Source organism: Leptopilina heterotoma, unplaced genomic scaffold (genome assembly GCF_015476425.1).
Source record: "Leptopilina heterotoma isolate Lh14 unplaced genomic scaffold, ASM1547642v1 Lhet_81, whole genome shotgun sequence".
In the NCBI taxonomy this organism is placed as follows: domain Eukaryota; kingdom Metazoa; phylum Arthropoda; class Insecta; order Hymenoptera; family Figitidae; genus Leptopilina; species Leptopilina heterotoma.
In genome coordinates, this window is record NW_025111185.1 from 3,158,825 (window position 1) to 3,186,162 (window position 27,338).

Genomic DNA, 27,338 nt, shown 5'->3' on the forward strand with positions numbered 1-27,338 from the left:
ACGGTTTGATACGTTTTTTTGTCTCAATTTGATATCCTTAGAAAAACTGTGTGAGAGTAATATGATTTTAAGTCCTAAAGTTATGACTTAACCCAAAGTTTTAAAAAATAGGCTAGTTTTCAATCATTTTGGTTTTAATTAAAACGAAAGACCTAACAGGTTTCAAAACTTATAGTATTTCTTTCTAAATGGAATAAGTGCATTAATAAAATACTATATTAAAATTAATCGTCCAACCTCACAAAAATGATTATTTTCTTTCCTATCTGAAAATATTTGCTAATTCTCATTGACATGTATAATTTTCCAAGGCCAAACATTAAAGGAGTGGAAGGGTTTTGGCAGCGGAAGGAATGCGTGTTCGAAGGACGTTGGTCCTTCGTTTTTAATAAATCAAGCCGAAGCAGTCATGAGACGATAGTTCCAAGAAGGAGCAGAGTGTGAGAGCGCAGCGGGCCCAAAAAAGGGAGAATGATTTAGTTGTAGTGGTGGGGTTAAAGGTATGAGAGAGAAAAAGAGAGGTGAAGGCGGAACTCGTGTTTGCTTAGATCCTAAATAAATCTAAAGCAAGCGGAATAATCGTCGGGAAATCAGAACGTTTTAGAGCCGCGCCGTGCCACTTTGTCTCGGGACCAAGTTTCGAGCACCCCCCGCGTCGTTTAATTTATTTCCCTTTGCGCCGTCTCACCGCATGTACAGTAGCATCCTTTTTACCCTTTTTCATTAAACTCTTTAAAAGTCTCTCAAAAATAATTATACATCAAACATGTTTCTATTTATAAATTTATTCACTTTACTGCTGTGAATTATCACTATGACATTAAGAATATATTCGCAAAAGTTTATCAACAAACAAACAATTTACTTTTTTCTTTTCTGAAGAATAAATTATCTAGACAAATGGGCAAAGCTGACATGAAAATTGTTTAGAACCTCAACTATAAATACGAGCTGTTTTTCAAAGCCTTAAAATTTTTGCTTTTACCTTCGTGCAACTGAATTTAATTTTCATTAAATATTTTAGTAATATAGAACATTTTTACAGAAGAGTCTATATTATACAGAATGAAGAAAAGCACGTCAATTATTTTCTTTTGTTTAATAGCATTATTTCTGTTATTGAATATTTTCAATTCTGCTACTGCAAGATATAGTAAGTAATAATAAAAAATGGTTCATGTTGTAAATGAACGACCCTTAAAGCTTAACATTGTTATAATCGGTTAATTTTTTTGTTTTACAATTAGTTAAACGTCGAGGAAATAATAATCGTTGTATATGGGGTTGCTACATTTACGAACTGACATGTAAAGAAACTTGGGATGATTGCTAAAAGGTACAAAATAGCTTTTCAAAAATTTACATCCTAATCAACAACACATAAAAAGAAAGTCTCATTTTAAGACAACATGGCAACTTTAAATGAAAAATCATTTAACACACAGAAAATAAAACAAGAATACAATTAAATAATCCGAGAAATAATCAACTTCTTTTGACGAAAGCAAAGAATACAGATACGAAATTTACCAAAACTATATTTTCAGAAACAAATATAAAAGCTTGTAACAATAAACATTAATTTGCAAAGAATATATTTTTGTGTTATTTTCCAAGCGAATAATAGAAAAAAAAGACTAATGCCCATAAATATGTATATGCGCGCTTGATATATGTAAAAATAGTTTTGAAAGATTCGCTAATCACTTGATTATATTAAAAATATAAAGGTTGGTTTTAAAACATCTCATTCCTGAACATTTGGCGATATGTGAAAATTGGCTGCAAATAAGTATAGTATCTGGCAGTCATTAGCGAGCGCAGGCTTTGGAATTCACGAGATAAAAACCCGAACTGACTATAAGCATTTTATACTTCCCATAAGAATGGTCACAATGCGAAGGTCAGCTGATTATGAGTGAATCGCTTTTGCGAAAAAGATCAACTGCACATACAAGTATAAAAGGAATGTTGCGCATCAACCAAAACTTTTACTTTTTAGACGCACCAACCAACTCATCGTATCTTATTTTTAATTCTAAAAAATTATTTTCCTTTATACAGAAAAACAAGACGCACGTAAACACGTGAATAAAACAAAGACAATTTCAAATTTAATTACTAAAAATTAAAAACTAAATACTTGACAAAGAAATTAATTTTAAAACCCTCCGAGATGACTAGCGATAAGTTTGCATCAGCAGAGGGTTAAAATTCTTCAGTTCTAAACTAAATAAATTTTTTGAAAAGTTAGTAGTATGTGAATTGAAATTTATATATAGATCACTTAAGAAGCTTTCGCTTATGCCACTCGAGATCATGACTTGAAGGAAACTGAAACATAATATTTGAAATAATGGCAAATGCGATTGAAATCATTGGCAAGCAGTGTTATTGCATCGATTGGCGTGAAAATCCCGTGAAATATATGGTCTGCACTTATATACAGATAGAGAAAGTTTTAAGGTTCAATCCATAATGCTTTCTTTAATCCTCTACTTGTTACATGGCGAAAGTAACTTCAGGACTTATACATACAATTTTCATACATAACAAAGGTGTGTGGGCGAAATACGCTAAGGGACTCCTCTATTGTTCTCGGACAAGATAAAAAAAGTCGCGTTATTAATAGTTCATGTAGAACACCGGAAGTGATACACAACCCACATGTAACAAATATTAAAGGATAACACACAAATCCTAAGGATATTCTAATATCAACCCTACGGGATATGTGATATGTACTCACAGTTTTTCTGCAGATATCAAATTGAGACAGAAAAACGAATTAAAAGTTTTCAACTTTTGATTCGTTTTTCTGTTTCAATTTGATATCCTTAAAAGAATATTTTTAAGACTATTAATTGAAATCTTTAAAATTTAATTCTCTTTTGATCCTTTTGATCCTCTTTTGATTTAAGAAAGTATTAATAAAAACCAAATATAGATGTATTAAAACATAATGTGGAACGTGTCAATTATGGTATAATTTATATATACGCAGAAGTGATGATTGTTTCTTAGGCGACATGATAATATTATCTGGAATAAATGCGCAAGATATATTGCAATATAAAGGTAACCTCGGGGGAAAGAAGGTTATATGTGCCGGTAAGCAAAATAGATAAAATAGCCGGGTATTATGAAAGCATGTCTTTTTTGGACCCCCGCTGAACGGACGGCGAAGTACCTCCGTTATTATAAATATCTTTACCTAAAGGCTAAAGCCGTGGGATCGTGTACTCGACATACTGTCCGCAGACAGTATCCTGACATGTCTGAACATGTACAAAATCAACATGACGTTTCCCTGTAAATCTTTTACCTATATTCAATCATTTCGAATTTCTCGGCACTAAAAAGAGAAAAGAGTCACAAAAACCCCCGAATAGCAAATTTCATTGGATCTGATCATCGGTTTTTCTTTAAATTCAAAACAAATTTCAACGCTCGAGGATAGAACAATTTTTAGGATACAGAATTAAAAATGTTTTCAACTTCAGATACATTTAAAATTTAGGAAAAAAAATGGAAAGATAAGGTTTTCAGAAAAGATTTTTAATGTTGAACTCTAAAAATGCTAATCTTGTATGTTTATCGTGGTGTGACTGCTTTGTGTGAATTGTTGAAGGGAGTTTGTAATGTACCTGACTACTTCTTTCGTGAAAGCAATTCGTTGCTTGGGATATATACTAATCGAGAGCGAGAGACGTCCACCTCTTAGATTTCCATTTTATCTCTTTCTGATGTCACCACTCAACTTTTTCACAGAATTGATTGGTCATAGATTTGATCAAAATCTGACAATTAGTACTCATTTAAAATTTTTCATTCAAAGAAAAAAAGAAATATTCCCTCCTTTTAAATAAGTGTTTAGTAAATTTACAATAAAAAGCATTAAAAAAAATTTTACAAATCCTTAATTTTAAGAGAAGTTGTGAAATGGTAGCTACTTATAATCATTTTTTTTATTTTTTGCAAAAAAAAGAAGTCCCGTAATAATAAACCTTCACGAAAGTGTTAAAATCATTTTTGAGATTCATAGCACGATGCTAAAGTGTTGTGCAAACATCGTTTGCAGTAGAGTTTCGCTGGTTTCACACAGGTAGACATTTCTGCAAATTATGTCCTAAAAAGTAATACCCTCGCTAAATACGCTTTTAATACTGTGTAACAGTGAAAAAATCGCAATGTGAAGCAAAACTATCATCGAATTAAAATTTTTAAACTTAAATTTTTGAAATGGTAAAAAATTCCATCGAAAATACCATAACCATCATGTTCAAAAAATATAATTATTGACTAAAATTTATGGATTTGAATTAATTTTAACAATATATAATTAAAATCCAAATTAATGTAGAAAGGGAATTTCTTTTTACCTAATTTCAGCACTTTAAGTGTGAAAAGGACGAATTTACTGTTCTTTTTGTATGGCCGACTTACGACAGATAAATCAATATTTTACAGTGTAGTACTAGACAAGAATAGACTTTTCTACAAATCCCATATCGCTCATTATTTCTCTGGATAAGTTATGGACTCTCGTAAAAAATGACAGAAAGGTCGTAAAGATGTATAAGCGTGCATGCTTCCACAATTTTTTTTTCCTTCCAACACAATGTATTATTTTAGCCGAACAGAAATTGGTACCGCTAGCAATAATTTCTATGTTGACTATCGACTCGACATTTTCATTATTATCCATATAAAAACTAATTGTTGATTAATTTTATAGGTTTTAAAGTGTTACTTTCACTGTGTACATGAAACTCTTTCAATTCGAGACGAATCAAACAGGTAGTCTTTAAAACTCAATTTTCATCAAAAACGATTCAAAGTTTAACCGTTCCAAATGATTTACTTAGTATTTAGTAATTACAAATTTTAGTAAAATCTACAAATTACTGAATTTTTATTATTAAAATAAATGTCAATACAGACCGAGGTTTATAGTCATTAAGAGAAAACTTATGTGAACCTCAATAAATGACAATCGAATAATAATTTAAATAATGATGGGTTTGTAAAAAAAATGTCCTCATCATTAGTGATTCTCGGGAAAATGTTACTTTCGAGTAATTGAAAAGCCGTCGATATATTAATAGGTCTTTGAGAATTGAAAATAATAATTTAGGAGTGTATTTTAGTATACCTACATCTTTGATTAACAGACACATTTCAACTCGTTTAACAAGCGAATGAAACGTCATTACGATTTGTATAACCTGTAGACTCGAATCAAACGGGAATTTCCAACTCGTTTCAATATGACGAGCAATTAATCTAATTACGAATACATTGACCCTGACAAAATGTGAACCTGCCTGTGAATCGCATCAGTGATCATAGTCAAATTCTATATAGGACATGCATGCGGTTGCTCTTCTTTTTTCTCATCATCGTCTTTGCCCTCGTCAGAAACGTCGCTTCAATCGTGATAATGATCATCATCATCATGCTCATTTTTCAACGTCTTCTTCAGGACTCGTGGCAAGAAGGAGAGAGAGGGGAAGAGAGAAATCAAACTGGTGGGGCAAGAGAGGAGTGAATACTGGTAACACCGGACGCGATTGAGTTCGAGCGATAGGTTGGACTGAACAAATACTCAAACGGTTGCAGTCAAACTGTATTTACTTTTGAATTACATATACAAACTTCTTTTCCTCCGTGAACAAACTCTTTTCGTTTAGCCGCAAATTTCTAAAACTAAACTACCGCACCCTTCCTTTTTTTTCCTGACTGATTTTGTTTTTTTTCCCTGACCCTAAAGAATATTCTGATTCACTCTAAAAATTATTAGATACTTAAAAAAATGTTCTATTAAATTTGCGAATTTTTTCAATTCTAAATTATTCGAAAACATCAGCAACTTCATTTGTGAATAAATATATAATCATTATTATTTTTCCATACGAATTGAAAATTTCCAAAACATTCGAATTCAAACCTTTTTTAAATTCAATAACTCCTTCAAAATTCTTTTCATCATTTCAACTCATTTAATATTTTCTGCAATTTTTAAATATTCTATTTATCTATCTTCTATTTAAATAAAATATTTTCAATAATTTTTTTAAAAGTTCTTCTTGAGAATTTTCAAATCCATTTGTTTACAATTCAATTAATTTTTAATTTTCATTAATTTTTAAATCAATTTTTATTTGAAAATTCTACGAGAATTCAATTATTTAAATACAAACATTGATAATATTTTTTTGAACAATTGAATGTTTCTTAAAATTGAATTCTTATACATAATTTTATCAACAAATTTTTAAATAATTGAATTCTTTTACGAATTACATGTTTTAAGGAATTTGATTACAATTGTATTTGGGATAATTGAAATTCTGCTTGAATTTTATTAAAATTTTTGAAAATAATAATTGAATACTTTTGTTGAATACTATTATTTATGACAAAAGTTGAATTTTGTAATGAATTTTATTATAAATTATTCCTGAAAATAATCGAATTTTGTCGAAGGATTTTTGCTATTCATTTACATATAAAGATAATTGAAATATTGAAAATTTTTTAAATAATTGAATTTCTTCGAAGAATTTTATTAATTTTCAAAGAAATTGATTTCTTCTAATGAATATTGATATTTATAAAAATAAATTTTGCCAAGAATTTTGTAAAAATTTCTGAATATAATTAAATTTCGGAGAAGAGTTTTACTATTTATAAAGGTAATTGAAATAATGACAAGAATTTTTAAAAAAAATTTTGGAAATATTTCAATTACTGTGAAGAATTTAATGACAAGTTTGAAAAAATTTATGCAAATTATATTGTAAACAATTGAATTCCTACGAAATTTTTATTTTTTTGGGAAATAATTTAATGTTCGTGTAAAATATTACCAAATTTTTGAAAAAATTGAAATTTTACCATAAATTTTATTAAAATTTTTGAAATTAAATGAATTCTTCTGATGAGTACCATTATTTATGAAACTAATAATTGAATTTTGCAATGAATTTTACAAAAATTTCTGAATATAATTGAATTTCGACGAAGAATTTAGCTATTTATAAAGATGATTGAAATGTTGACAACAATTTTTTTTAGATTTTTTGAAAATAATTGAATTTCTGCGAAGAATTTTATTAATTTTGAAAATAATTGAATTCTTGTGATGAATATTTCTGGAAAGAATTTTAATATTTATTAAGATAGAATTGGATTTTTTTAAAAAATTGCGTTAAAATTTTAAAAATTGAAACTAATTTCAACAGAATTGAAATTAAAAAAAAATACTTTATTGAATGATTTATAAGTAATAACTTTATGGGAATTCTTTAATATAATTAAGTTATTTAAAATAAATTATTGTCAGAAGTAGAAAAAATTGAAGGTTTTTTTTAGAATTTGTGGTAATTTCATATTTTATGAGGTAAACAAAGACACAAAAATTCAAAACTTTCTTAGGAATTTTAAAAATTTAATTCTTTTTTAGTATTTTTATTAAAATACTCTGACTTTTCCCTGAATTCCCTGACCTGTGGCAACCCTGCAATTTCTAAAACTAAACTACCATATCCTTCTTTTTCATATCGAATGATATTGTTTTGATTATAATGTTTCGTGGAATATTTCCCATTGTATAAGCGGATTTTTGATGTTTTCGTAATGACATTATTGATGATGTCAGTAAATAAGTTGATTGATGATATAGACTAATTTATTAAGGAGCATATACATTTAGAGAGAGAAAGAGGGAGAGAGAAAGAGAGAGAGAGAGAGGGAGAAATGTATATGGTTATAAAAGAAGATGCAGAATAATTGTTTGCGACAGGATTAAAGAGAACTTTTTTCTGGGTGGCTGGAGGAGGAGCGGTTGGACAGTTTGTATTTCTTAACGTATGGGATCACATGACTGATCAGAGTCAGGGTGATTCTCGGGCAAAAAACTAAGCGCATCTCGGTGAATAAGAAGGGCTTAAGCTGCGTCCTCTCGCGCGCGCGGTATGTCCTAACGACGCATGAGCGATGCGACCCGAGATGAGATGGCATTTTCAGGCGAAAGCCGAACACAATTGTCGTTTCGGATATCCCCACTCGCCGAAAGGGACGAGAAATAATTCACCGGGGGACCACGATGCACTTTTTAGCTGATATCGCAAGTCTGACGCTCGAAATCTTAAATAATGGCTGTCTCTTCCCAGAGACCATTTCAACCAATCCATGAGTAGAAACAGTGTAGCAGTGTAACGTACACCAACTTTTAAGTAATCACGCGAAAAACTTCTTCTCTTCTCTTCTCTTCTCTTCTCCTTGCTTCAACATTCTTATCGTCCTCCACTTTTAGCCTTTCCTTTATTTCTTCCACTGTCAAACTTTATGTAATATTTCAAAGTCATTTTTTCCTTGCATATGTGATAAAATTTTTCATTCGAATATTGATCAAATTCAAAAGGGATAATTGAATATTTGATGGGAAAAAATGTGTGCATGGTATAATGTTTATTGATTAAAATCTCAATATGTCGAAATAAGAAACTAGGATCGGTTGTATTATTGAAATCAGGATGATGATTTGGTCCCACAAGAACGACGACGACGACGACGACGACCCACCCTCACGATTAACGAGGTCCTTTTTCATATTTTCGTATAGTCAGGCAAAGTGTCCTCGTAGAATGTCTCGCAGCGGGAACACGAACCACTCTTAAGTCTCATTGAATTCAGGAACCGCACAAAACGAATGGAATTCCTGGACGGCATACCGTTTCTCCGTTGCTTGATTGCTCGAGGGATATCTTCGAGATCCTTTTTCAGGTCTTTTTTCCCCTTGCCCACACTGAGCCCACCTTGGCACGGTTTCAAAAACCTGCCCCCCGTCCTCGCAATCCAGCCGTCCCCCTCCATTCCTTCTGTATCTTATATGTATACCGACGACAACCGACGAAGCTCGAGGAGTCACCGCATGGGCATGGTTATGTGATGCCATTCACCAGTGTACCAATATGCTGCGAGAAATCTTTACCAAATAAACTACTATTTACTAAAAGATACTTTTTTCCATCTTTCACAATTTGCACTATTCTTTAAATTCCCTAAGAATTCGATTCAAAAAATATTCTCAAAAATTTTAATAAAACCTTCAGAAACAATTCAAAAAAATTTAATAAAATTCTTTAAAACACAGTTTTTTAAGGATATTAAATTGAGACAAAAAATGTATCAAAATAGTTGCGAAGCAACGTTTTGATACGTTTTTTTGTATTTTTAGGTACCATTTTCTCAGCTTCAAATAATTATTATTTTTCATCAAACCTTTTTTCTGCGTTGATTTTATATACAAAGGACTAAAATCTGACAGTTCGATAAAGCAAAATTTTTATTTTCGAATTTTCTGTGCCATTTTGAAAAAATAATTACAGCTCTTCTGAAAATTCACATTTTTCCACACTTAGGTACCATTTTCTCGATAACAACTTAACGGATATGGTTCTCTTTTTTAAAAAATACTTGTACATTAATGGACTATAATCTGATCGTTCGGTTTTACAAATAAATTAGTTAATTTAAAGTTATCTGATTATTTAACAAAAAAAAAAACCAAGAAAACGAGTAATTATTTTTTCAAAATGGCACAGAAAATTCAAAAATAAAAATTTGGTTTCATCGAACGATCAGATTTTAGTCCTTTGTATATAAAATTAGCAGAAAAAAAGTTTGATGAAAAATAATCATTTGGAGCTGAGAAAATGGTACCAAAAATAGGCACATTTTAATAGAATTTTACAACGGCTCTTTCCCCCTTAAATTATTTTAATAAAGTTCCTTCAAACGGTTCAATTAATTTTAAAAATTTGTCGAATTTTAATTATTTAAAAAAAATGTTTATAAAATTCTTTCCAAACATTCAAGTATTTTCAAAAATAATATACTTTTCACAGGAATTCAATTATTTAAAACACAATATTCATAAAATTTTTCGAAAAAATTCAATTCAATTATTCAATTATTTTTAAATTGAATATTTTAATAGAATTCCTTTTAAAAATTCAGATATTTTTATAACTAACAAAATTCTTCAAAATATAATTCAAATACTTTCAAAAATTTTAATGAAATTCGTTGCAAAAATTCAATTATTTTTATACCTAATAAAATTCTTCGAAATAATTCAATTACTTTTAAAAATTTTAATTAAATTTGTTGCAAAAATACAATTATTATTAAAAATTTTATTAAAATTCTTCCAATGAATTCAATTACTTTAAAAAATTTTGATATAATATATTTAATTAGAATTTAATAATTAGTTTCAATAAATTTTTAATTTAATTTCTTGAAGGACTTTAATTATTTTTAAAAATTTTAACTACATTCAACGTAACAATTCAATTATTTTCAAAAAGAGTTTAATAAAATTCTGCGTAGAAATTTTATTAATTTCAAAAATTTGTCGAAATTTAATTATTTTTAATATCTACTATTTCAATAAATTTTCCCAAAATAATTCAATTATTTTTAAAAAAATGTAATTAAATCCGTCGCAAAAATGTAATTATTTTCATCAATTATAAAATTCTTCAGAAAAATTCAATTATTTTCAATACAATTTGAATAAAATTTTTTTTTTGAAGTAAATTATTTTTAAAAAGTTTAACAAAAGTTGTTTCATATAATTCACTTATTTTTAATAATTGTGATAAAGTCTTTAAAAGAATACAATTATTTTCAGTGCAATTTTAATTAATATCCTCGTAAGAATTTAAATTTTCTTCGAAACAATAGAATTTGTATTTTTTCAAATTTTACTAATTTTCTTATTATTTTTATCTAGAATTTTCATGAATAATAAAATTTTTACAAGATTTATTCAATTATTAAAATTAATTTCATTCCAATTATTTCTAATACAATTTTAAATTGAATTCTTCGAAAAATTCTTTTATTATTGAAAATTTGATTAAAATTCTTCAAAAGAATTCAATTATTATTTATAACAATTTTGATAACATTCTTTATAAGAATTTAATTTTAAGAAATAATCAATTATTGTATTCATTCAATTATTTATTTTTCTATTTAAATAATTTGAATTCTCGTAGAACTTTCTAATAAGAATTGATTTAAAATTGAATTTCATTAAAAACCTTAGATCGTATAATTGAGGGGCTGGATCTTAAAACAAACACATAAAATTTCTACAGCGGTATTCGTTGGCTTGTTTTTCGTTTGAAAAAATAATTTTTTTAATAAAGTTTTTAGATCAATTGAATATTAAAAGCGTTAAAGTATGAAATTTTTAAGATTTCAATCTTTGAAAATTTTAAGTGTTGTTAAATTGTATTAATAATTAAATTTTTATTTTGAAATAAAATTATTAAAGTTTTGAATAATTTTATTTAAAAACGTCAACAAAAAACAATGATAGAATTTTGGAAAAATTAAAGTTGTGATTTTTAGAAATATAATTAAATTTGAAAAAGGCTTCCTACCCAATGGGAAATTTACAACTGGCGTAGTACTGCGCCAGCACTGGCAGCACTGGCGGCAAGGCTGAGAGCCAGCACTGGCATGGCACTGGGATGATAACGCCGTCTGGCGCTGCCGAAGTACTGTCTGTCAGTGCTGCCAGACAGCGCTGGCGCAGCACTGGACCAGTGCTGGCTGAGAATATTGCCGCAATAAATGCCGTATTGTTATTAATTAGTCGTAAATTCATAATTATAAATAATTTAACAACAAAATGGTAAATAATATTAATAAATAGTTATTATTCATAAAATATTTCTCTTCTTAAAGAAATTGTATTAAAGATGGAGACTAACAATGGATATAGTAAATGAAGTAGAAAAAAATTGTTTATAACATTTAAAAATTAAATAATAAACAATTACAGTAAGTGTGCATTAGATTTTCATATTTTAGTACCTAACGATTGGAATCTAGAAATATCGCAAACCTATGAAAATAAACAAAATTGCTGATGAGGGGAATCGAACCTACGACCTACGGACTAACAGACTAACGCTCTAACCACTATGCTAACGACACATGTGTACAGTAAAGTATTAATATCTCAGTATCATTCAGACATTCAACTATTGAGTCAAAGATGAGAAAAAAATTGGGACACGTTGGAAATAATAAATTGAAATAAAATAAATTAAACTAAATTTTTAATAATTAAATTAAATTACTTTACTTATTGCATTTAACATTTTACGTAATTCTTAAATTACGTGGTAATTTTTTAATAATTTTTTATTCATAGTAAGAAGTATAATAGTATTTTAATAAGGAACCAAATTATTATTGAGATTAAAGTTTAAATTTTGTTTATAATTTTAATTTGTTTAAATAATTTATTATTTACAAAATTAGACAATTGTGTTAAATTGTTATTATTAAATTTAATAAGAATAAAAAATGAACAACTGAAAAGTAAAATATTAATTTTTTTCAATAAATTTATATTTATAAACATTCATAAACTTTTTTTTATAATTTTTTTCAAGTTTATGTCAAAAAAGCAATGTTGGCAAAGAGCGTTGTGAACAATTTTTCTATACTCAGCCAGCACTTGCCGCCGTGGCTTGTCCAAGCTTTGGCGAAACAAAAATTCTGTACTGCGCCAGCACTAATTGTCGAGGCTCGGCTAGACTACGCCGAACAATCGTCTGAGTACTAAGCCAGTGGTGAACATCGGCACTACACTGGCATTTCCCATTGGGTACATTGAAATGATTTAAAATATTTGAATGCCTTTCGAAAAATAGTTATTTAAATATTTAGTAAAAAAATATTCTATTTTTAAATGTAATTTAATTTAAGAAATTATGGAAAATTTAAGTCGTCAATTTTAATTTTCCAATAAAGCTAATTTTTTCAGTGTCTTATACTTTTTAATATTAATTATCGGAGTACGGAGCCTGTTTTAGAATGAAATTACTCTTGAAAGGACTTTTTACGTCAGCGGATCAAACGTCCAATTCGGAGGTACGTTAAAAATTTCTGATCACCAAGGGACCAAATTACAAGTGCATTGTTAATGCAGTAAAGATTAATTGCAACTGGAATTATTAACGCAACGACGTCATTCTTTCTTTCTTCTCGACTTGTGTTTTTTTGTCGCGCAGGCAGGGGAGATGCGAGTACAAAGATTTAGAAGACGAGATTAACTGTAACTTGTGGAAGCAGTTTTTCGTAGTTTTCGCGATATTAAAAGAATCCGACGAGGAGAATAAGAAGAGACCGGTCGTCGTCGGCGTCGTCGTCGTGGTCGTCGTTGCAAAGACAATTTTTAAAGCTTAAGAGACTTGAAAGAAATCATCCCTCGAATATTTCACTGTCTGTCCCGCTGTTGCGAATGCATAACAAAAAACCCACTCACGAAAGGATTCGGCGATACGAAGTCAAAGTTCTCGTCCGTGCGCCGCACCGACGAGAGAGAGCACACGGATCGAGGCAAAAACACCCAAAGTGCAGTTGATTCCCGAGGAGTCACAGATCCCACAGGGAGTGTGTTGAGAGAGAGAGAAGAGAGAAAAGTGGGAGTTATCGAGAGCGAAGAGAAAAATTTGAGAGGAACGAGGACAAAAGGGAAAGAAGAAGGCGAAGAAGGATTAAAGGAGAAATGAGAGAGAGAGAGAGAGAGAGAAAAGAAATGCGAATCATTGGAGATGGAGGAGCAGTGAAGTTGGTATAGAGAAAGAATTTGAGAGAGAGTTGTGTATTTGTATGCGTGTAACTTCGAGTTCGTTCGAGATCAAGTTTTTCTCGAGTTCTGAACCTCCGAGAGCGAGTCGGCGAGTTGACTTCCTGGCACGCGGTTTATTTCTCCTTCCATACACTCTCAACTCCACGATGTCTCTTGATCCCCTTCCACCGCAGAATCCTCTCTTTATCTCGCTTTGCTTGCCTACACGCCCCCTTATTCTTCCCTCGTGAATTCTCCGAGGATCATTACTTTCTGTCATTGCCTTTAATTACATCTGATTATTGTTATGCAACACGCTTGTTTCCCACTAACGGACATGTCGCTGCGGACCCAATGGCGAGGACAGCCCCAAGGCGAGATGCAAACTTCTTTATTTCGACGAGAAATACGTATGGACCCACTATTCAATACGTGTTATTTCACGGTTGTTAGCTTCAAATAAGAATTGCACGATTCTCCGAATTCTCTATAGTTGATGTTTTCTAATTTTAAACTCAACTTCCAGACTCAAAATTCTCTTCCTATAAGCTGGGTTTCTGTTTTGCTTTTGCTCATTGCAAAATCCCTCACTTTTCCTGGTACGAAAAGCAGAATTTTTCCAGGTTTAAAACCACATCTATTTTTTACCAAATTAAATGACTCCATAAAAATTTAATTTTCTTTTTCCCTGAAATTCCCTTCACTGAGAAAACGATTTATTTGATCCAAACAAATTTTTTTTCAATCAAACTTAAAATATCTTTGCTATATACAGTCAAACATATTTAAGTTTAATTCAAACATATTTTTTGGTTCATTTAAAGGAATAATATATTTAATTCAAACATAAGTTACAGATGATTTTAAATTATTCATAATGAACTTTTAATTCCGAATCAAACATAACATTTTTAAACATATTTTTTGTTACAAAAAATAAATTTGAATTAAATATAATTATTCAAACAAATAATACTTTTGAATCAAAGCAGTAAATATTTTTTATATATTGGGATTAATCTTTCAAACTAAATATTCAATGAAACAAAATCAATCTAACATTATTTTTGTATTTGAATTAAGTATAATTTTCTCAGTGTTGATTTCTAGACATAATTTCTACTTTTTCCTGACTAAAGAATATTCTGATTTAGTCCAAAAATTATTACTTACAAAAATGTTCTTCTACTTCTTTTTTAAATAAGTACACTGAAAAAAAATTATTTGATTCAAATAACCGATTAATTGATTGATCAATTAAATATTTACTTGAATCCAATAATATTTATTAAAGTCGCAATTAGATGGTATTTGAACCAATAATTTCAGAGGATTTGAAGCAAATATGAATTGAACCATTTAATTAACTCCAATAAATATTATTTGATTCAATTAAATATTTAATTGATAATAGTCAATTAATCGGTTATTTGAATAAAATAAATTTTTTTCAGTGTATTTAATCATTATTATTTTTCCAAAAGAATAAAAATTTTCAAAAATTTTAAATTTAAATATTTCAACCTTTCTGAAATTAAACAACTTCTAAGACTTATTTTATTGTAAAACATGAAGATATCGATCACTCCGAGTCTTCGACTCGGAGTAATCGATATCTTCATGTTTTATAATAATTAAAGATGACCAAGTAATAAAATCATTATTTAATATTTAAAGAATATTGTTATTGTAACTCCATAAAAATTATTTTCATTCTTTCAATGCAATTATTATTTTCTAGTATTTTTAACTAAAATTCTTGGGTGTAAATCTTAAATCTTTAAAAAAAATAAATTATGAATTTGAATGTTTCTTAAAATTCAATTCTGATAAAGAATTTTATCATCAAATTTTTAAACAATTAAAATTCTTTTGACGAATTTTAATAAAATGTTTAAGAATAATTTCATTTTTTGAGGAATTTTATTAAAATAAATTGTATATTAAGGGGAGGTTCTCATTGCAAAGGCCAAAATAAACACAAACTTTGACAATTTTTTGCAAAGAACGGCTATGACTTAGCGATGTAGTTCTTTTTTCTAAATAAAGATACATTCTTGAACTTTCAAAACATATATTTCATTTTTAAAAAAATGCAAAATGGCGGCCAATATGGCGCATCTAGAAAATAATGTTTTTTTAAATATGGAAAACGGTGGGCATTCTACACTGCGCAATTTTTAGTCTAAAACAACAACTCAAAATTTTTTATAAAGATGACATCCTAAAGAATAGGTTATACCTATAAAATAGTTAAAAAGTTAACAAAATGACAAAATGGCGGACACTTTTAAAAAAAAACTGCGTTTTTGCATTATTTTTCTATATTTGACCTCATGTAAAAATCTCTATTGTTAACAATTTTACCATATTATAGGTATAACCCCAGTAGAATTTAGTTACCTTTAATTAGCCGCAAACCCGAAGTTGATTGACTAAATAGTTTAGACGCTACGATGCCCACCAGTTTGAAAAATCTTGTTTCGAGAAAAACGCGTTTAAAGTTTGAGAAACATTTTTGTGCAATAATTAAATTCTTTCCAATTCTTTGTTCAATTTGCGTATTTGATAAATATCTATAGGTATTTAGGGTCACTCTTTACGATTCTGAGGTCAGATTTGCAAAATTTTTAAAAATCGATTCGATTTGCCTGACATTTGTTATTCAGTGCTCGGGACGCCGGTGAGTTCAAGACTCCATAAGAACGAAAATATTCTTCGGATCAAAAAATCGCTATACACACATATTCTACATATATATAGCTTTCAAAAAATACAATAAAAAAGAAATAAATTTTTTTGATTCCCGCAATGAGAACCTCCCCTTAAAAAGAATTGAAATTCAGCGATGAGTTTTATTATTTATGAAAATACAGAATTATTGCCAAGAAATTTATAAAAAATTTGTAAACAATTGAATTCCTATGAAATTTTTATTATTTATGAAAAATGAAAATAATTAAATATTTGCGTAGAATTATATTAAAATTGTTTTTAAATAATTAAATTCTTTTGAGAAATATTCCTACGGTAGTAAATATTAAAAATCATTGAATTGAGAAGTTTTTGAAAATAATTGAAATTTTGCTAACAATTTTATTATTTATAAAGACAATTGAAATTTTCACGAGAATTTTTTAAAATTTTTTACCATAAATGAATTTCTGCAAAGAATTTTATTACTTTTAAAAATAATTAAATTCTTGAGACAAATTTTATTAATATTTCTTTTTAAATAATTGAATTCTTTGCAGAAATTTTATTGAAATAGTATAGATATTGAAAATATTTCAATTTTGACAAAATATTGAAATTAATTAATTTTCTACGAAGAATATTATTAAAATTATTTCGAAAAAATTGAATTGTTACAAAGAATTTCATTAAAATTTTTGAAAATAATTTAATTCTTTCAAGAAATTTAATTAAAAAATGTATTGAAAATAATTATTAAATTCTAATAAACAAGTTACAGCAAAGCTTTTTAAAATAATTGAATTTCTTTGATGAATTTTAATAAATTTTTTAAGAACAATTAAAATCTTCGAGGAATTTCATTAAAATTGTATTAAAAATATTTGAAATTCTGCGAGTTTATTATTTATACCTATTATACCTATAAAGAATTTTATTATTTATAAAAATAATTGAATTCTTTTGGGAAATTTTATTAAAATAGTAGATATTGAAAATCATTGAGAAAAATATTTGACATTAATTGAAGTTTTGACAAGAATATTAAAATAATTTTGAAATAATTTAATTTGAAAATAATTTGAAAATAATTTTATTATTTACAAAGATAATTGAAATTTTTTTGATAATTCTTTTAAATTTTTGAACCAAAATTCAGAATTTTCTTATGAATTCTAGAAATTGAATATTTTTCCAGTTAATTGCTATACAATTCGTGCATAGAAGGTGAATATTTTTATCCTATGCAAAAGTAGATGATTAAGTACCAGATAAAATGTTTACTTATTCAGATGTATATAAACATTAAATATTCTAGCCTCGAGAAAAGATTAAATTGATCAATTCAACAAAAGAGTATAGAACATTTATTCTTCATACTACATATAAAGTATAAACGAATACCTTGTTAACTGAAGGGCATTATTTCATTTTGATTCTTTCATTTGTAAAATACGGAAAAAGATGTCTTCATTCCCGACACTCGCAAGTAATTTCATTTATTATGATGAGAAATACACTTCCTCCATCAAAATTTATGATGCAGAACAAAGTGCGAGTAAAGTTCCATACGAATAAAAAGAACTGATGAAGGAATGATATATTTTTGTTAGCAATTCCAATGATTGTAAAAAGACTAATTAGTTTAAAAACTTCCTCCCCTAAGCACAACTGACACGTTTCAAACTACAAAATTAGAGAGACTTTTTTACATTATACAAACAAGAAGACTTTTTTTCTTTAATAAAATACACTACTGTGATGATATATTTTCCCTAACAGCTGCCTACATCATATCATGGAGATTAAATCAACAGATTACAGTACACTTTTTCTACTGATGAAACTGAAATTTCTCAAGAAAACGGATATTTCACACGAAAAATTATTGCGTAATGTATAAACTTTACCGAGAGGATTACTATAAGATTTCGTGCACCAGAATAACCTAAATTCGTGCAGATTTAATACAACTTTCTTTATACACATATTTCACATTGATCTATGAACATTAAAGACGGAAACAGTTTCATAACAAATTTTCCGTGACAATTCAAAACAATGCAATGATTTTAAACAGTATCATATTTAAAAAATCTTTTTTTTAATGATTGTCAACCATGTAAAAGATAAATTTTTTTTTAAATTCTTATTGGTTGCCACGGAAATTTAATTTTGTTTTTCCCTCCCCTTTTTCCCGATTTCTAGACAAAAATTTGACATTTTCCCTGACCCTAAAGAGTATTCTGATTCACTTAATAAAATAAATATTTAATCATTATTATTTTTTTATTAGAACTTCTTCAAAATTATTTTCATCATTTCAATTCAATTATTATTTTCTGCAGTTTTTAAATAAATTCTTCTTTAAATCAATTAATTTTAACAATTTTCGACAAAGTTCTTTCAGAATTTTTAAAACCATTTGTTTCCAATTCAATTTTACATGAAATTTTGAATATTCAAAAAATTTTGATTTCAGAACCTACAAAAACCTTTACAAAATTCAATTATTTCTAAAAATTGCAATTATTAATTACTTCTCCAAAATTCATTTATTAACAAAAACTTTAACTGAAATTAATTTTTAATTAACTCAATTTTTATTAGAAAATTCTACTAGCATTCAATTATTTAAATACAAACATAGATAATTTTTCTTAAAATTGAATATTCTTATAGCATAATTTTATCAACAAATTTTTAAATAATTGAATTTTTCGGCCAATTTTAATAAAATTTTTAAGAATAAATAATTAAATTTTCCGAGGAATTCTATTAAAATTGTATTAAAAATAATTGAAATTTTATGATGAATATTATTACTTATGAAAATAATTGAATTATTGCATAAAGCATTTTATTAACAAATTTTTAAACAATTGATTTTTTTCGAAAAAATTTATGTAAATTCTATTTTTAATAATTGAATTCCTGTGAAATTTTCAATATTTTAGAAAATAATTGAATATTCGATACAACTTTGTCAAAATTATTTTTAAATAATTGAAATCTTTTAGGAAATTTAATTATTAAAATAATAGATATAGGTACAAATTATTGAATTAAGAAAATTTTTTTTAAATAATTGAATTTTATTACTTTTGAAAATGATTAAATTTTATTGAAAATTTTTGCTATTCATTTATAAAAATAATTGCAATGTTAACAATTTTTTCTTTTGATTTTTTGAAAATAATTGAATTTCTGCGAAGAATTTTATTATTTTTGAAAATAATTGAATTTTTGTGATGAGTGTTGTTATTTATCAAAATAATTGAATTCTGCAATGAATTTTATACAAATTCCTGAATATAATTGAATTTCGATGAATAATTTTGCTATTTATTAACATAATTAAAATGATGAGAATTTTGTTTCAATTTTTGAAAATAATTTAATTTCTGGAAAGAATTTTAATATTTATTAAGATAGAAAAATTCTTTCAAAGAATTGTGTTAAAATTTTTAAAATTGAAACTAATTTCAAGAGAATTTAAATTAAAATTTTTCACAAAAAATACTTCATTAAATGATTTATAAGTATAATAACTATATGCCAGTTCTTCAATAGAATTATGTTATTTTCAAAATAAATTATTTTCAGAAATAGAAAAAATTAAATGTTTTTTTAGAATTCGCGGTCGTTCGTGGTAATAATTTCATAGTTTATGAGTCAAACAAAAAGACACAAAAATTGAGAATTTTCTTATAAATTTTAAACATTTAATTTTTTCCAGTGCTTTAAATAAAAATCCCTGACTTTTCCCTGACCTGTGGCAACTCTGAAATTATTGTAGAAAATGTTTTCCAAAACCAAGAAAATAATTTTTTTGGGAAACATTTCTAAATATATTGTCTATTGTGAAAAAAGCGTCTATAACGGGATGTTGGAGGTATAAACAGTAGACTGAAGAGAGAAAGGAGAGCGTGTTGTGAAAATATAATAATCTTACCTTAGTTGAAGCGATGTTGGGTCTGCTGCCTCCTATGACGATGGCGTACACTTCGACCTCGTACCACTGGACTCCAGCCTCCCTGTCAAGCACCGCTGCCGTTGATAGAACACCTGTTTTCGTGTCCACGTCGAACAATCTTTCTACCTGAGGTCCACCACTGCCGGCAGTCACATTCGTCACGTAATACTCTAATTCGACATTCGATCTTCTGGTTCGCGCACTCACTCGTAAAATACTCGCACCCGCCGCTTCATTCTCGTAAACACTACCCTCCATTTGACTGTTGTGCTCCCACACCGGTGGGTCGTCATTCTCACCCGGCAGGATCAAAGTTATGTACGTTTCGGAAGATCTCCTCTCGGCCTGCACTGATTCATCAGTGGCGCGCACTCCCACCTGATACCTCGAAGCCCGCTCAAAGCCCTTCAAGGAACTCGGCAATTTCATTGTCAGCAAACCGGAACTCCTGTGAATTCTGAACATATCCGAGTAATTAACACCCTGCCTCAGCAATTCATACGTCACCAATCCATTTGTGCTCGAGTCCAAATCCTTCGCATGCAAATGCGCCACGGCAATTTCTTTTCCGGGTTTATAATTCAAACCACCTTTCAAAGGCAACAATGCAGCTGACATACTCACAAATATCGGGGCATTATCATTCACATCGAGAACAATAACAATGACCAATTTCTCCGCTGAAAGTCTCGCGGAAGGCGGTTGCGCTCTATCGGTCGCAACAACTGTCAATTTGAACGTATCAATTTCCTCTCTGTCGATTGGCAACAGTGTGTGAATCACGCCAGTCGAGGGGTTTATTCCAAAGCGACGCTTTTGATCCTCGGGCTCTTGATAGGCGATTGCGTAACTAACGATACCGTTCTCCCCGGAATCGGGGTCCTCGGCCGTCACTGTATGTATTGGACCGTGAACCGCAACTCCTTCGTGTATTTGACGGACAATTGCGGTATTTGGAAATGCCGGTGGATTGTCATTTGTATCGATGACATTCACTCGCAGTGTCGTCACACTACTCAATCTCGGATGTCCCGCATCACTACACGTAATATTCAATGTATAACTCACCAGATCCTCATAGTCCAATGGCTTTCTCAAGTACAAAGCTCCCGTTAAGGGGTCAATCTGAAAAGTGTCCTTCCTATTTCCCGCAGTTATGGCAAAGGTCAATTCACTATTCGGTCCTAAATCACTGTCAGTCGCTTTAAATCGGAGAAACTCGGTATTTATTGGTGTGGTTTCTGGAACGGAAATCTCGGATTTATTGTCCACGAAGATGGGGGTATTGTCATTTTCGTCGAGAACCTCGACCTGCACTAAAGCACTGGAAGAAAGTCTCATTTCCATACTCGCATCGTGAGCCACTACTGTAAGATGGTAAACGTCTAGTGTCTCCCGATCAAGTGTCTTGGCTAAGGAAATTTGTCCTGTCGCTTCGTCGATCATAAAACGACCCTGTTGATTACCGTCTTCCAGGGAGTAGAAAACGTCTCCGTTCAAACTCTCGTCCGCATCCGAAGTGTAGACTCGTAATAGTTGCATTCCTACGGCCGCACCTTCGCTCACTTGAACCCGGTAGGGCAATCTCAGAAACTTGGGAGTATTGTCATTAACGTCGGTAATGTATACGGTGACCTTAACCCTGTCTCTTAGTCGGTTTAGTCCATTGTCGGTAACAGTAGCCTCGAGGGTGATGTAACTTCCCCCAGTGTTGGCAACCAATTGCTCACGATCGAAAACATGGAGGGACTTAATAAAACCATTTCTTGGGTCAACAGTAAAGTCCTGTTGAGTGGATGGAAGGGAAAATGTTAAATCTGCATTTCGACCAACGTCACGATCTGTTGCCTGCAATTTTCCTACGAACGTATCAGGTGGTTCATTTTCTCGAAGTTGAAACGTGAAATTAGAATTTACAAATTGTGGAGCATTGTCGTTCTCATCGATAATGTGGACAACAACCGGGACAATGGAACTTCTACTCGGATTACCTTGGTCGCTGGCTGTTACCTCGAGAGCGTAGTAATCTTGTTCCTCTCTGTCCAAAGCGTTCTTCACATAGAGTTTGCCATCGGGAAATATTCCAAAGCGACCTTCCGTGTTGCCATCAGTCACACTGTAGAGCACTCTTCCATTAGCACCAATATCAACATCCGATGCGACGAGGGCAAAAAATCGCTCGTTGACGGGAGTGGATTCGGGCAAGGAGGTTTCGTAACTCGTCAACTTGAAAACCGGTGTATGATCATTAACATCCTCGATAGTCACTCGCACCTGCTGCTGGGCAGAAAGGGGTGGATTTCCAGAATCCATTGCTGTTACTTCTAACTGTAATACCGTACCCGGAGGAGATCTCACGGGTCTGTCCAAATAAATTATTCCAGTATTTTCTGCAACTCGAAATTGGTCTCCCGGATTGTATGTCAATGAATATGTGACTCGTGCATTGGCTCCTGCATCTCGATCCTTGGCTCGTGCTAAACAAATTTCTTGACCCACCGCGGCATTTTCTTTTAAGAAAACTTCATCTCTGTCGCCCTTCGGAAATTTCGGGGAATTATCGTTGATATCAAGAACAGTTATATTTACAGCTGTTATACCATGTGCTAATCCCGCTCGAGCAGCAACTTGCAAACTATAATAAGCCACTTGTTCACGATCGAGACAACCAGCTGTTGTAATTAAACCCGAATTTTCATCAATTTTAAAATTTCCCTTCGAATCACCAAAAATAATAGAATACGACACTTTCGAATTGCTGTACTGTGCTATTTGTATACTTCCTACTTCTCTGCCGAAACCCGACGATATTTCGTTGCACTCACCTCTGTCCTCTGTTATACGAAACTCATAGCCGTTGTAAGTATCAAATTCCAAATGCTCGAGATCTTCTTCCCTTAAGATTTCGACAACCGCATTTTTGACTGCGGTTTTGTCTCCAGAATCACTTGCCGATATTGTTAATTCGTAGAGAATTTTGTGAGCGGCTCTCAATGATCCCTGCAAAATAATTTCACCAGTTCTTTCATCGACAACAAAAAGACCTTCGCCTCCGGATTCCAGCGTGTACTTTATTTGAGCATTTTCTCTGGTATCTGCATCGGTCGCCATTACTTTTCCAATAGAAGTTCCTGGTAAAGCGTCTTCTGGCACTGGCATCAGATAAGTTCGTGGATAGAAAACGGGTGCATTGTCATTGACGTCATCTAAAGTTAGAAGCACTGTTGCAGTCGATGACTGCGGTGGATTACCCTGATCTTTTGCAATTACTAAAATTTTATAACTCCCCGTTGTTTCACGATCTAAATTTGTTTTTGTTGTCAACTGACCTGTTAAAGCGTCCAGGGCAAAAGTCTTCGGATGTTCTATTAATATACTGGGATGAAGACTGTAAGCTACACTTCCGTTAGTTCCTTGATCGTTATCGACTGCTGATAAAGTAGCGACTAAACTGTGAGATGGTATATTTTCCGAGAGGTGTACTTCGACGACGCTTTGCGAGAATTTTGGTGCCTCGTCATTCTCGTCTAAAATGGTGACTCGCAAATGAGTTGAAACATATTTTGGATTTGGACCACCATCCCGAGCGGAAACGCGTGATTCCACACTACCTTGTATTTCTCTATCTAAAGTCGCGATCGTAGTGACTAAACCAGTATCTTGATCAATGGCAAACCAGCCTTGTTCGTTACCTGAGTCGAAGTCGTAATAGATTCTTGCATTGAGCCCGGAATCTGCATCGGTTGCGGAAATACTTGCCACAAAACTGCCAATGGGAGATAGTTCTGATAAAACAGCTGAATATTCACTTTGCTGGAATACCGGTTCGTGATCGTTGACGTCGTTAACGTGGATCACGAGATAAGCTGTTGCCGATCGCGGTGGTGTACCTTTATCAGTGGCGACAATGGTCAAGTTATACTTTGGAATTTCCTCTCTATCCAATCGTCCGTTTACCCGAACAATATGAAAGTTTTGTGCATTATGACCGAGTCGAAAATGACCCAATTCATTGCCCGCTCGAATTTCGACGATAGTTTCACCATTGAGTCCCTCGTCATTGTCAATTACGGTAACAGCAGCCACTATTGAATCTTTAATAGCATTTTCATCGACAGTTGCGAAACCCGCGATGGCGGGAAAATAACTGAATCTTATCTCCGGATCGTGATCGTTTGCATCTAATAGGTTCACTGTGACGTAAGTTCGTCCGTCCTGCCTCGGTGAACCATGATCTCGGGCGAAAACCGTTATAACACAACTTTTAGGACAAGTGCTACCCGGTCGAGCAATCGTGCAACTCTGCTGAGGACAATCCAAGGCTTCGGCTGTTGTAATTGTACCCGTTTCAGGGTCTATCGTAAATTGCCTCTCCATATCTGGAAGATAGTACGTCAGCTTCGAATTATCATCGGAATCTTTGTCGGTGGCGTGCACGGTGAGCACCTTGGTTCCAACCGGAGCACTTTCGTTCAGCGCGACAACATAATCGCTTTGTTGAAATACCGGTGGATTGTCATTGACGTCCAATACTGTCACGTTCACTAAAAGGTAACCCAATCGCGGCGGACGTCCTCTGTCCCGGGCACAAACATTTAAAGAATAAAACTCGACCTGCTCTCTATCTAATTTTCCTGTGGTTTCCAAGTGAAGATAGGTCGTCTCCCCGGTTGGATTACCCGTGACAGAAAGCCGAAACTTCCCGTCTGTGTTACCGTCAACGATAAAATAATCGTCAACGACACCATTCTCAGGGGTATCTTTGTCCGAGGCAGCATCCAACAAAAGCTTTGTCCCAGCGGCTGCAGATTCCGAGAAGCTTACAGCGATACTCGACTCGGGAAATTCGGGATTGTTGTCATTGATGTCAAGTACAAGGATCCGCACTTCTATGGGGTAAGTCGGCTGACTCGAGAGCACGACGAGGTCGAATCTGTCACTACCTAGAGATTCCCGATCTAGTACTATCGCTGTTTTAATTTTACCCGTTACTGGATCCAAGGTGAACTCTTGCGGTGGTTCATTAAAACGGTACGTGAAACCGGGCTTCACTGGTATCGTGCCCACCAAAGTCCCTTTTGGTTCTCCCTCCTTCACCTCCAACTGAACCCTCGTATCCACCGCTCTGCTCTGCATAACCAAACCCATATTAGCACCATCCTGGGGCAGCATTGGCGACCTTCGAGGCACCAATCTTGCGACCTTTTGAGGTAGGTTATTCTCCACACTGTCCGCTCGTCCGCCATTTTGGTCCGTCGAGAGTAGGCCCAGGACCAGGGCCAAAATTGCAAATTTACTCAAGGGCATCTCTTGAAACCCTTCGCCCCCCTTTTTTGTCTACAATTCACTATCCCTCCTCCTCCTTCACTCGCGTGTGTAGCATAAGCGTATGCTACCTGTTGCAATTTTTCCTCATTTTCGATTGATCCCTCATTTCACTTTTTTCATTCACGTTAAAAGCACCATTTCATTCCAATTATTTAACGCGAATAAACATTGTATGTTTCCTCGCGTCGAAGCATCTTGAAAATTTTTCTCCACTCTTGTTGCACTTCGTATATGACCAGATCGAATTCGCGATAATCGGCAGAGACCAGACTCTTTATCGCTCTTAAAATTCAAGTAAACACGGCACGAGAATTCTCGGGTAGAGAGGGGGCACTGACCGAGAGCCGCGCCTCGCGAGAAGCGTCTTCAATCCTTCGCTCAAGATGTTGTTCAAGTCTCTTTTCGAACTTCTCAACAGTAGAGCTATTGTTCTCACATGATTCGCCCACCAGTATAAAGAAAGATAAGAATTTTCCAGGTAGGGATATCGCTTCTTCCGCCCTCTGTGTTTTCACAAGCTACCACACGTTACTAAAGGGAGAAAAAAATATACCTCAATATTTAGACTCTCACATCTCAAATTCAATACCAATTCACAATGAAGATAAACTTCATACCGTATGTCATTCCTCTCCGTGTATTCTATCCAATCACATTCGTCGATGATGCACGTCAGGATCAATGTCCCTTCGCCACCTTGCGATGTTGCTAGTCCTTGGGTACCACTTCTATTCCACTTGGACAACTTGTCGAGTGCACAACACAATTTTCAAAGAACACTAATTCACCAAAGTTACAAACAACTGTAACAAGAAAAGAGAAAATAATCTTTATCACAAGATGTGGCACTTGTATCCAATATATAAGGCACAGGGATTATGGTCCAGGACTACAACAAGGTATATTAAAAGAGAAGAAACCGAAAATACCGCACACACAAATAACACACGGCTATATCGATACTCGATTAAAATAATTTCAGGAAAGGTATTCGCGCGTAATATTAAAACAATTATTGTCACGTGAGTCAATTACCAAAAGCATTTAATAGTTGGGCAATTTTTTCTCTCTCTCTCTCTCTCTCTCTCTCTCTCTCTCGCGACACGTGAAAAACGTGGGCTTGTTAAAAAGAGGTGCCTCAACAAAAATCACCTTTCCTGAGGAACGATCCGACTCAACTAACTGTCGGACCAAGCAGCACCAGGTAAGTTGCCAGAGAACATTCTTCCAAGCTGACGCCGTCCCTCTCCAATCCATCGGGCCCAAGGGGCTCTCCTTTCTCACTCTCTCGCCACAACCTGTCTCCCCTCATCTCCCCTTTTGCCCTCGAGGAGCGAGCAATGCGGAATTCAAGATGGCCGTCGTTCAGTTCTGGGCCTGAGAAAGAGAAAGAGAGGGGTCGAGAGAAGGAGGGAGGAGGAAGGTGCCTAGGCCAGAACTCTCTGGTCCAGGCCTGGCGCTGCATCCATCTTTGCTTAGACTATTACCGAGATCAAATCTTCTTCTCTCTCGGTGCTCTTTACTTTTAGTCCGGTTTATCAACCCAACACAGATGATTTCATCAAAAACTATTTTTTCAACACTGCGGGAAAATAGAATTTTTATTTCTTTCTGTTTTCAATCACTATTTCCCGGACGAAAAGAATATTTTGATTCACTCTAGAAAGAATT

General features: G+C 32.0%; 1 protein-coding gene across 2 annotated transcripts in view; it reads right to left on the reverse strand.

Moving 5' to 3' along the window:
* The window catches only part of LOC122511166 (cadherin-related tumor suppressor), a 152,551-nt gene extending 125,621 nt beyond the window's left edge, over nt 1-26,930 (reverse strand). The window contains exons 1-2 of one of the 2 annotated variants that reach the window (XM_043626242.1): nt 26,285-26,929; nt 20,319-26,198 (exon numbers count right to left, since the gene is read on the reverse strand). In XM_043626242.1, the coding sequence (XP_043482177.1) occupies nt 20,319-25,646 (5,328 nt within the window). In that variant the 5' untranslated portion in view covers nt 25,647-26,198; nt 26,285-26,929. Of the gene's footprint in view, nt 1-20,318 lie in introns of both variants that reach the window. The other variant, XM_043626243.1, reaches the window with a different exon arrangement.
* Nucleotides 26,931-27,338: the final 408 nt, after the last annotated feature.